The 12,493-nt window shown below is 47.5% G+C and overlaps 1 protein-coding gene across 4 annotated transcripts in view; it reads right to left on the bottom strand.

The window, feature by feature from the left end:
* Positions 1-3,501: 3,501 nt before the first annotated feature.
* Positions 3,502-12,493, bottom strand: part of MCU (mitochondrial calcium uniporter) — a 211,627-nt gene continuing 202,635 nt past the window's right edge. For all 4 annotated transcript variants that reach the window (XM_002718430.5, XM_008269976.4, XM_008269977.4 and 1 more), the window contains 2 exons: positions 8,398-8,514; positions 3,502-5,316 (listed from right to left, as the gene is read on the bottom strand). In XM_002718430.5, coding sequence (XP_002718476.1) covers positions 5,239-5,316; positions 8,398-8,514 — 195 coding nt within the window. In that variant the 3' untranslated portion in view covers positions 3,502-5,238. The remainder of the gene's footprint in view (positions 5,317-8,397; positions 8,515-12,493) is intronic.

Below are 12,493 nucleotides of genomic sequence, written 5' to 3'. Positions count from 1 at the left end.
GGGCAGTTTCAAGGACGGGTTGCCCAGAGTGTGGTGCTCACAAAACAAAGGTAGATGAACATGTATGCCCTGGGTAATTTAGATTCAGTGGGATTCACTAGAGCTAACCTATTCAGGACAGGACATCTGCCTAGCAGCCAAGTTGCCTGCATCCCTCATGGGAGCACCTGGGTTTGATTCTCACCTTCGGCTCCCAACTCCAACTGCCTGACAGTGCAGACCCTGGGAGGCAGTGATGGTGATGCAATAATTGGGTACCTGCCACTCGCAAGGGAGAGAGACTGAGTTCTTGGCTCCTGGCTTCAGCCTTGGTCCAGCCTTGGCCACTGTGGGCACGTAGGGAATAAACCAGTGAACGGGAACTCTCTTTCTCTCTCTCTTAAATAATAATAAATAGCCTATACATTTGTCCTAAGGAAATAACCAAAGTGCATCGTGGGAAAAAGGGAGTCTGGACTTATTGGGGAGAACAAAGAACTAAATGTTATGGGCACTGAAAAAAAATGAATCGCAAACTTTACAGTTTTGGTGAAACTGAGTTCAAAAATACAAGTCACTCTTTTCCATGAAATCTTTCCAGGGAGATTAAAAATTCAACATAGTTGGTTTTTTTTTAAGAGTTACTTATTTATTTGAAAGGAAGAGAGAGAGAGAGAGAGAGAGGGGAGGGGAGGGGAGGGGAAAGGAGGGGAGGGGAAAGGAGGGGAGAGGAAAGGAGGGGAAGGGGAGGGGAAGGGGAGGGGAGGAGAGGGGAAGGAGAGGTGAAGGGGAGGGGAGGGAAAGGGGAGGGGAGGAGAGGGGAGGGGAGGGGAAGGGGAGGGGAGGGGAGGGGAGGAGAAGGGGAGGGGAGGGGAAGGGGAGGGGAGGGGAGGGGAGGGGAGGGGAAGGGGAGGGGAGGGGAGGAAAAGTCTTCCATCCGTTGGTTCATTCCCTAGATGGCTGCAAAGGCCGGAGCTGGGCCAATCTGAAGCCAGGAGCCTGGCACTTCTTCTGGGTCTCCCACGCATTTGTAGGGACCCAAGGACTTGGGCCATCTTTTACTGCTTTCCCCCAGGCCTTAGCAGAGAGCTGGATCAGAAGTGGAGCAGCCGGGACTCAAACCAGCGCCCATATGGGATGCCTGCACTGCAGGTGGCAGTTTTACCTGCTATACCACAGTGCCAGCTCCTCTAGTTCTACTTTTTAACAGGTGTTTATTTTGTATATACTTGAAACACAGGGCAACACACATGCACGTGTGCACGTGTTTGGTGGTGGTGGTGGTATTTCTTCTATCCATTGGCTCCCTGCTCAAATGCCTGCAAGAGCCAGGAACTCCATCAGGGGCTGCCACGTGGGCGACAGAGGCCTGAGTACTTGAGCCCTCACCTGCTGCCTTCCAGGATGCATCAGCCGGAAGCTGGATTGGGAGCAGAGCAGCTGAAATCAGGCACTCCGGTGTGGGAAGGGGAGTCCCAAGTGGCAGCTGAACTACTCTCTCTATTCGGTTTTGAAAGAGAGGAACACACTGACAAGCAGGATACAACATTAGCGTGAGACAGGAGCTCTGTTCCGTTGTTTTCTTCCTATTTACCACACCCAGTGGTACTCACCGGTTCCCGGCACTCTGGTATTTGACTACAGGATGGCCTCTTCTCCAGGCCTCTGCTCCTTCCCTCCCAGCGGTGGTTTGTCCAGGTCAGTACTCACCAGTCACCAGGGAGGCTTCCTCAGGCAGATGGCGGCCCCACTCCTAGCTGCCGATTCAGTGGCAGCAAGAGACCCCTATCAGTGGACTGCTTTATTTGTGACCAGTTTATTTCACTCAGCATGTGTTTTAAGATAATATTTGCTTTTAACAGCTGAAAGTTTAAAAAAAAATGATTTATTTGCAAGGCCGCGATCTAGAGACAGAGAGAGAGAGCCCCCATGTGCTCGTAGACTGCCCAAATTCCCACAACTACAGCTGGGCCAGGAAGAAGCCAGGAGGTGGAACTTCATCCAGGTCTCTCATCTGGGAAGCAGGGACCTGAATATTTGAGCCATCCATTGCCACCTCCCACGGTGCACGTTAGAGGAAGCTGGAATTTTAAGTGGTGCAGGGATTTGAACCCTGTTATTTTGATATGGGGGGTGTGTGTCCCAAGCAGCACTCTAACCTATGCCCTGACTGCTTGTCCCTGGCTCATCTTCAGGGTTCACCCATGTTATCACCCCCAAATTTCATTCTTTTATGGTTTCATAATATTCTACCATAGGCATGTGCCACATTTTGCTCATCCATTCACCTGTTGTTAGACATTGATTTCAGCCCCCTTTTGGGCTATGCAGAACGCTGCTGCTAAGGACATGGGTACAAAAGCCGAGTCCCTGCCTTCAGTTCTTTTGGGCATACACCCTGAAGTGGAATTGCCAGATCATAGGCAAATCCCGTGTAATCTGAGGAACCGCCACACAGTCTTCCACAGGGGGTGCCCATTACCCATTCCCACCACCAGTGGAAAGGGTCCAATTTCTCCACCTCTTCACCACACCTGTTGTGTAGGGGTCTCAGGGGGCAGGAACCATGTTTTATTTTAAAAAATCTGCAAAGCCGAGGATGTGTGGAAAACGTAGATACTATTTGTTGACTGCAACAATAGCTTAGCATTTTGCATCTTATCTCCCTCTAGCTTCCGTAGCTCAAGGTTGTCTGTGGTAGGCTAAGCCGCCCGGAGGCAGGCAGAGCTCCACCACCCCCCACTGCACAAGAGCACTGAGAGATCTGGTGTGCACTTCTGGTGTGTCTTTGATGAACATGGCAGCACGCGGTATCTTCCCGTTTTGAGACCATGGCAAATCCGAGAGCTGTGACTGTCTCGTCTCGGTTCAGTCTTGAAAAACCTTCTGGAGTCCAAGAACCCCCACTGGACAGTCAAGGTGGTCCTGACCCAGTGGAGATTTTTTTTCCTGAGAATCAAGAGATGAGGACGTCAGTCTCCTCCTTGTCACCGGCTTTGCTAATGGTTGTAGGTGTCATTCAATCTCTTGGTGGTTCTGGAAAATGTTCACCATCATGGCTTAAAGAAGAACAGAAGGTGTTTTTAAGGGCACAGGCTGCGGCAGGGCTTGGTGTGGTGGTCACCCTGCTGCTTCGGATGCCCACAGCCCTCCTCAGAGCGCCTGGGCTCCGGTCCTCGCACCCCTGCCCCCAGCTGCCTGCTACTGCACGCCATGGGAGGCGGCAGGTGACGGCTCAAGAAGCTGGGTCCCCGCCACTCCCAGGGGAGACCTGGATGGATTCCTGGCTCCCAGCCTCAGGGGGCCACGCTCTGACTGCTGTGGGCATTTTGAGACTGAACCAGCAGATGGGAGCTCTGTGTCTGTCTTTCCCTTTGAAATGAGATAGATAAAAACAGGCTCTAGGAACAAAGCTTAATTTGAAATGGAATTTTTATACTAATTTGACAACTCAAAATTTCCCACCTGGAATCACAGGAAAATACATGTTTATTTGGTTTTGTTTTAAAGAATGAGAAGTTGTTTCAAAAATTGAATAAGTATTTATTGTTCCAGAAGGTACATTGCTTTTATACATATTTCATAAATGATACAGGATTTTACACGCCTTCCGTAGTTGGCTATTTGCTCGCAGGGCCTTTCTGCCGCCTCCCCCCTGCCTCCCACACACCCTGAAAGATTTGCGCTTCTGCTCTCTGCTCTTCCTCCTTCCAAACCCTGCACACAAACAGGAGAAATGGCTTCAAAATAACCGGCACAACTTAACAAAAAGAAATGGGGGGGTGAGCGGGGGAGGGAGCAGGGCACAGGAAGTGGGGGGGCATGCATCCTCTCTCCTCAAGCCTCCAGCCTCTGCAAGGCACCTGGGGTCTGAGTTTTTTTTTTTCCCTCACACACAATGATCCCAAAGGAGGAAGGAAAAGAGAAGGAAGCCCCTTGCCATGATGAGGCGGGAGGAAGCTTGAGAGAGGAGAGAGGCAGCCAGCTGCGGGGCCAGCCCGGAACCCTGCCCTCCTGCCTGCACAGCGCACGGCCGGCTCTGGCTCTGCCAAGGGCACAGGTCTGGACAGACGATGGAAGATGGGGTGACGGGTGCAACTGCTTGATGGAGGGTGACACCAGTTCCTTCTTCTTGCAGTTTAATTTAAGATAAGAAAGAGTAGGGCAGAGTGGGCAGGCTGAATGAAGCCATAGAAGTGTGTTTCAGTATAAAGACGACTCGCACCCTCGGAGATGCCCCCGCTAGGCTGATGGCCAGGGCAGGGGCCGGGGGCGGGTGCCAGCGCAACTCCCCGGGCCTGGGGTGACGCAGGGCCGTCACACAGACTGGCAAACAGCAGTGAGATTACTCGGGTTCTGAAATGGCTACAGAGCCATGATTTTTAGCCAACGTCTAAGACTCACATCTTCCTGATTGGTGAGACAGCTGAACACCCCTCCTCTGGTTTGCACTGTGCAGGGGGACAGATACATGAAGTAGGAAAATTATCCTTCCTCTTAAAGATTAATCAGTTAAAGAAGAAAAAAAAGCAAAACAAAAACTTCATGCAGTGTTGCCAATGATTTTTAAATATTCATCCAGGGAACTGGGATACACAGATATTTTAAGAAGCTATTAAGGGGATAATCCAACACTCAGTGATCAAACAATCATACATTGGTTCTAATTACCACTTGCATAAAATTAGTGTAACCTCAAGTACAGGTAGGCGGTGAGAAGAGGGGCAGAGGCGGGGCAGATTCCGGGGGCGGCACAGAGACTGGGCCCAGCCTGAAATGAATGCGAATGATAGGGACTCAGACTCTGCCACCCATGTATCACAAGGATTTGCTTTTCTGATAATTGATTTACTCCTATGTCAAAATAAGAAAAGTTAAATTAAAAAAAATTAGAGTAGAGTAGGGTGCTGGTGTGTTACTGTTTGCTGACCCTGCAAAGATGCAAGAAACACACACCCCCAGCATCATTCTCCCTTGATGAATCTCTCAGCTATGTAAATGCATCGTTTTCATCCGGCAAGTGAGATGCTTGATTAAGACATTATTTCCTAGGCCCTGTGAGCTTATATTCCACAATGCCTGATCCTCAGATTTTAGCACTCCTTTCTTCCCTAAGATCCTCTTTGTTTTTGTTTTGTAATTAAAGGTAAAAACCCTCTACCCCGACATGGCTCCCAGCTGCCACCTGCTATGCTTTCATTAAAAAGGCAAGAGTTATAAACAGGTTCTTTCTGCCGGGACTCAGAGGCTGTTTGCAGATCAATCTTTTTCACCAATCTGTCGAAGGGGCAGATGTACTTGCAATGGGTCTCTCAGTCGTTTAAGGTCCATTTCTGCCTAAAATAGAAACAGAAGCGGAGGAAGACTACTGGTTAGTGAGGCTAAAACAGCATCCCCTGAGGACAGGACACTGTCCGTCCTGCGTTAGCAAGTCAGAGAGCCATCTCAGTACTCTGGAAAGCCGAGTGGCTCGACAGGCAAAGGGGCTTGCATTCAGAGCAGAGGACAGTTAAGACAGATCCAAGGTCTGTCCTTGGCAGTTTCAGCTGTTAAGAAAGTTCTGGGGCCAGCGCTGTGGCGCAGCGGGTTAAAGCCCTGGCCTGAAGCACTGGCATCCCATATGGGCGCCGGTTCTAGTCCCGGCTGCTGCTCTTTCGATCCAGTTCTCTGCTGTGACCTGGGAAAGCAGAAGATGATGGCCCTAGTCCTTGGGCCCCTGCACCCATGTGGGAGACCTGGAAGAAGCTCCTGGCCCCTGGCTTTGGATCTGTGCATCTCTGGCCGTTGTGGCCAACTGGGGAGTGAACCAGCAGATGGAAGACCTCTCCCTCTGTCTCTACCTCTCTCTGCCTCTCCTCTCTCTGTGTAACTCTAACTTTTAAATAAATAAATAAATAAATAAATCTCTTAAAAAAAAAAAGGAAAGAAAGTCCCCAGAAAAGGCAGTGCTGTCACTGGCCAAACCCTGCAGACTCAGGGGCCGAAGAACGCAGGGCCATCTGAGACACCCACCTCCACGGCACGGCTCGAGTGAGGCGTCCTTTCCCAAAACTCTCCTGGAACCAGAACTCTAACTTAAGCTACTTAAGACTTTTTATTTACATATATATATATATATATATATATTTATTTATTTATTTATTTTTACAGGCAGAGTGGACAGTGAAAGAGAGAGAGAGACAGAGAGAAAGGTCTTCCTTTTGTTGTTGGTTCACCCTCCAATGGCTGCCGCGGCCCATATATTTATTTATTTTTGACAGGCAGAGTTAGCCAGTGAGAGAGAGAGAGACAGAGAGAAAGGTCTTCCTTCCGTTGGTTCATCCCCCAGATGGCTGCTACGGCCAGTGCTGCCCCAATCCGAAGCCAGGAACCAGGAGCTTCTTCCTGGTCTCCCATGCAGGTGCAGGGCCCAAGCACTTGGGCCATCCTCCACTGCACTCCTGGGCCACAGCAGAGAACCGGACTGGAAGAGGGGCAACTGGGACAGAATCCGGCGCCCCAACCAGGACTTGAACCCGCGGTGCCGGCGACGCAGGCGGAGGATTAGCCTAGTGAGCCACGGCGCTGGCCAAGCTACTTAAGACTTTACAGTTACTGACCCAGTCATTGTCTAAGGTTTTCACTTAGCCAGCATATTTTAAAAATAGGGACGTGCACTCAACTGCAGCACTTAAAAAATTGTGTTTATTTGAAAGGTAGAGTCTCTCTCTCTCTCTTACACACACACACACACACACACACAGAGGGAGGGAGGGAGGGAGGGGGAGAGAGAGAGAGAGAGAGAGAGAGAGGATCTTCCCATCAGCTGGTTCATTCCCCAAATGCCTACAATAGCTGGGGCTGTGCCAGGCCTGAACTGGGAGTCAGGTCTCCCAGGTGGGGGCAGGAACCCAAGTCCTTGAGCCACATGAGCCATTATCTGCTGCCTCTCAGTAGCTTAGGCTGGAAGCAGCTTGAACTGGCACTCTGATATGCAATGTGGTTAGCCCATGTGGCAGCTTAACCTGTGGTACCACAACGCCCATCACTGCAGCACTTTTTTTTTTTTTTTTTAAGATTTATTTACTTTTTTAACTGGCAGAGTTAGAGAGAGCGAGAGTGAGAGAGAAGGAGAGACACAGAGAGATCTTCCATCCACTAGTTCACATAATGGCTGGAGCTGGGCCAGTCTGAAGCCAGGAGCTTCATCCAGGTCTTCCATGTGGGTGCAGGGGCCCAAGCACTTGCACCATCTTTCACTGCTTTCCCAGGCCATAAGCAGGGAGCTCGATTGGAAGTGGAGCAGCTGGGACTTGAACTGGTGCCCAAATGGGATGCTGGGGCCGCAGGTTGTGGCTTTACCTGCTATGCCGCAGTGCAGGCCTCTTGCACTTTTTTTTTTTTTTTTTAAATTTACTTATTTATTTGAAAGGCAGAGTTACAGAGAGAAAGAGGGAGAAAAGGGGAGGGAGAGAGAGGTGTGGGGGGTAGAGATCTCCCATCTGCTAGAAGGCACAAAGGCCAGGGCCAGGCCAGGCTGAAGCCAGGAGCCAGAAACTCTATGCAGGTCTCCCATGTTGGGTGGCAGAGGCCCAGGCACTTGGAGTATCTTCTGCTGCCATTCCCAGACTATTAGCAGGGAGCTGGCTCAGAAGCGGAGCAGCTGGGACTCGCAGCAGCACCCAAGGGTTGCAGGCGGCAGCTAACACGCTGCGCAGAGCGCCGGCCCCAGCGGGGATGATTCGGATGCATCCCCTCAGGACGAGAGCATCCCCACACCGCACCAGGAGATCCAAGTCCACTCAGGTGGTGGCAGGGGTCGACAAGAGGATCCAGAGAAGAAAAACGTAACACTCAGAATGGAAGAGCTTCTAGAGACTGCTGAAAAATCTCGAAAGTCACAACTGTTGTGGAGAAGAGCAGGGAGGATTAATTCAACACATCAAAGCTACAGTAGACTGAGGGAGGCACATCCAGAAATCTGAAAAAGGCAGCTTTTGTGAAAAAATGAAACACATCAATCTAAAAGCATCTGCCACTGGACAGTCCCTGAACTGCGCCTGTCGGGAATTTCTGGTAGTGCCTCCCCTACCTGGGCTCTCCGTGCCCCACTGCTGCCATGCCTTAGGTTTGAAATCTTTGGGCCAATTATTTCAGAGAGATTAACAGGAAGAAAGAAAAGTACAGACAACTCAACATTTCAGTGTGTTGGTGTGGATAGACAGGGTCTGCCATCTTTCCGTCTGCTGATGTTGCAACACTTCCCAGAGAGCGTCCAAGGCTAAAGCAGTCGTTTTTATCAGCCAAGGAGTAATTTAGCCAGAAGAGGAGGGCGGAGGGCTGGGTGGTTTTCCCGTGTATCCATTTGAAGTGCCGTGGTTGTGGTTAGTAACAATGCCATACAAGACGCGGCCGGGATTTCATTTTTGCCAAAGTTACCTGAGCAATTGCATCCTTGAGTTGGTTGTATTTCTCTAGGTCAAAACGTGACTTTTTGGCTCCTTTATGGAAAAATAGTAAGTATTGTCTGTCTCTGGCTTCTGGGTAAACATACTCCTACAGAAATAAAGGAGAAATGTAATTATTAGTCCTTCAGGTACTATCTTCAGTTTCAACACAGATGCACACATAGATACACTGTTCTGTGCCGTGTTAAATAGCTCATTTCTTCTGAACAGCTTTTATTGTGAAACACATACAGGAGTGGACACACAACCAAAGAGCATCACAATGAATCGTGAGGTAACAAACACGCCAGTCATCACAGAGCGGCACCACAGCCCGGAAGTCCCTTGCCTCTTCCCAGTTTCTAACACTTGTTTCTCTCCAGAGTAATCACCACTTTTACCTTTAGGGTCATCATTCTCTTGCCTTCTTTGTAACTTTCCTCCTCCGTGTCTCTGAGTGATAGAACTTAATTTTGGAATTTCAGAAAAATGGAGTAATGTAGTATGTATGCATGTCTACTTTTGTTTAATATTATGTTTGTGAGATTCCTCTTTTGAGTGTAGCTGTAGTCTGCTCACTTCCATTGCTATATTATACTGTGAGTAAACTGCAATTTATTTATCCATACTACTACTGATAGATGCTTGGGTTGTTTCCTGTTTTGGCTATAATGAATAATGACACCAAGAACATTCTGGACGGGGCCAGTGCCCTAGCGTAGTAGACTAAGCCTCTGTCTGTGACACTGGTATCCCACACATGTGCTGGTTTGTGTCCCAGTTGTTCCTCTTCCAATCCAGCTCTCTGTTTATGGCCTGGGAAAGCAGTGGAAGATGGCCCAAGTGCTTGGGCCCCTGCACCCATGTGGGAAACCTGGATGAAAGGAGAGGGAGAGGGAGTGGGAGGGGGAGGGGAGAAGGAGGGGGAGAGGGAGAGGGAGAGGGGGGGAGGGAAGAGGGGGAAGGGGAGGGAGGGAGCGGGGAAGGGGGAGGGGGAGAGGGAGGGAGGGAGAGGGGAAGGGGGAGCGAGGGAGAGGGGAAGGAGGAGGGAGGGAGAGGGGAAGGGGGAGGGAGGGAGAGGGGGAGTCTTCCATCTGCTGGTTCACCCCCCAGATGGCCACAATGGCTGGAGCTGCACTGATCTGAAGCCAGGATCCAGGAGCCTCTTCCAAGTCTCCCATGCTGGAGCAGGGGCCCAAGGACTTGGGCCATCTTCTGCTACTTTCCCAGGCCGCAGCAGAGAGCTGGATCAGAAGTGGAGCAGCCAGGACTGGAACCAGTGCCCATGTGGGATGCTGGCACTGCAAGTAGCAGCTTTACCTGTTACACCACAACGCTGGGTCCTCTATATACTTTCTTTAATGTACAAAATCTATGAACAATGTCTAATTTCTTTTTGATGTCTACATCTGCCACATCTTTCTCTCACCTTCTGTACCAGTTAGGGCTTCTTCAAAGCTGACTAGAAGCAGTACCAGCATCCTCTTCCCAGACGATGAAAGATGTCAGAACAAATTCTCTCTGTACTATAAGTGCTATAAGGGTTTCTTATAATTGTTTTATACATTTAATATTTGTTGCAATTCTGTCACAGATTTACCACTCTCATTCCTTCCCACTTTTCAGACTTTCCATTCATGATAATCTTCCTTCTGCCCACAGGACACTCTTTAGTCTCTGGTGCCAATCTGAGAGTGACAGCTGTTTGTCTGAAAACGCCTCTCACCTTTTTTTTTTTAAAAACTTTTATTTAATAAATATAAATTTCCAAAGTACAGCTTTTGGATTACAGTGGCTTTTCCCCCCCACCCGCAACCCTCCCATCTCCCACTCCCTCTCCCATCCCATTCACATCCAGATTCATTTTCAATTATCTTTATATATAATACAGAAGATCAATTTAGTATACATTAAGTAAAGATTTCAACAGTTTGCACCCACACAGAAACACAAAATATAAAATACTGTTTGATTACTAGTTATATCATTGATCCACATAGTACAACACATTAAGGACAGAGATCCTACATGGGGAGTAAATGCACAGTGATTCTGCTGTTGATTTAACAATTGACACTCTTGTTTATGGTGTCAGTAATCACCCTAGGCTCTTGTCATGAGTTGCCAAGGCTATGGAAGCCTTTTGAGTTTACCAACTCCGATCTTATTTAGACAAAGTCATAGTCAAAGTGGAAGTTCTCTCCTCCCTTTAGAGAAAGGTACCTCCTTCTTTGATGGCCCATTCTTTCCGCTGGGATCTCACTCACAGAGATCTTTCATTTAGGTTTTGTTCTGTTTTGGTGTGTGTGTGTGTTTGTGGTTTTTTTTTTTTTTTTTTTTTTTTTTTTTTTGCCACAGTGCCTTGGCTTTCCATGCCTGAAATACTCTCATGGGCGTTTTAGCTGGATCTGAATGCCTTAAGGGCTGATTCTGAGGCCAGAGTGCTGTTTAGGACATCTGCCATTCTATGGGTCTGCCGTGTATCCTGCTTTCCATGTTGGATCGTTCTCTCCCTTTTAAATTCTATCAGTTAGCATTAGCAAACACTAGTCTTGTTTATATGATCCCTTTGACTCTTAATCCTATCATTATGATTAATTGTGAGCTGAAACTGATCACTTTGACTAGTGAGATGGCATTGGTACATGCCACCTTGATGGGATTGAATTGGAATCCCCAGGCACGTTTCTAACTCTACTGTTTGGGGCAAGTCTGATTGAGCATGTGCCAAACTGTACATCTCCTCCCTCTCTTATTCCCACTCTTTTATTTAACAGGGATAACTTTTCAGTTAAATTTAAACACCTAAGAATAACCGTGTGTTAATTAAAGAGTTCAATCAATGGTATTAAGTAGAATAAAAAAATCCTAAAAGGAATAAAATAGTAAGTTGTTCCTCGACAATCAGGACAAGGGTTGATCAAGTCATTATTTCTCATAGTGTCCATTTCACTTCAACAGGTTTCCTTTTTGGTGCTTGGTTAGTTGTCATTGATCAGAGAGAACATATTATATTTGTCCCTTTGGGACTGGCTAATTTCACTAAGCATCATGTGTCTAGATATGGATTTCTTTTTTTTACAACTGTATTTGTTGGCATTAAATTTCTAAATTGATATCTTTCATCATTTTGAAAAATTCTCAGCTGTTGGCTCTTAAAACATTGTTTCTCTCCACTCTCTTCTGCTTCTGAGACTCCAAAAAAATTAAATATATATTTAATTTTCTACTGTATCTTCTGCCTTTTTCCTTATTTTACATCTTTCTGTCTTTTCTTGTGTCACTTGAATATTTTCTTCTGACTTCCTACTCCAGGTCATTATTTCTCTCTTTAGTTATGTGTCCTCTGCTGTTAAAGGCATCCACTACATTTTTTGTCATTTTCATTTGGTTCTTTAAACAAAAAATCAAGTTATCTGACAATATTCTCAACCTTGCCTTTTACCTACATGAATATAATAAGTACAGTAATTTTGAAGGCTATCTCTGATAATGCCAGTATATGAATTCCCTTTGTGTGCTATCTAGTGTGCTATAGCTAGAAATAGGAGTAAATATTCACTGACTGATGATGACAGCTATAGGATGAATGGTAGCTAAAGGCTTGAGGAAGTCTTTTAAAATGAGTAAGACTGAGGTCTGGATCAAGAACACCGACTGGGCACAGTGGGTTAAGCATCCCATACTGGAGTGCCTGGTACTGATTTCCATTCTGCTTCTGACCCGTTCCCTGCTAATGCACTTGGGAGGCAGTGGATGATGACCCAAGTACTTGGGTCCCTGACACCCATGTGGGAGACCCATGTGGGAGCTCCTGGATCCTGTCAGGCCCAGGCCCAGCCCCAGCCCTAGGTGTTGCAGGCATTTGGGGATAAACCCAGTGGACAGATGATCTCTCTCTGTCTCTGCCTCTTTGTCACTTGGCCTTTCAAATCAATCGGTCAATCAGCAATAAAAAATAACACCAATTAAAGAATAAGTTTTAAATTAAGAACTTGACAGCTCTCTACTTTCATCTAAATTTCTATTATTAAGGTACTAACCAATAAGCTTATGATGTAAATCTTCACACTAAATACAATTTGCAA

Source organism: Oryctolagus cuniculus, chromosome 15 (genome assembly GCF_964237555.1).
Source record: "Oryctolagus cuniculus chromosome 15, mOryCun1.1, whole genome shotgun sequence".
Classification (NCBI taxonomy): Eukaryota; Metazoa; Chordata; class Mammalia; order Lagomorpha; family Leporidae; genus Oryctolagus; species Oryctolagus cuniculus.
The sequence above is the reverse complement of the archived record's forward strand: the minus strand, read 5'-3'. Positions and strand labels throughout refer to the sequence as shown.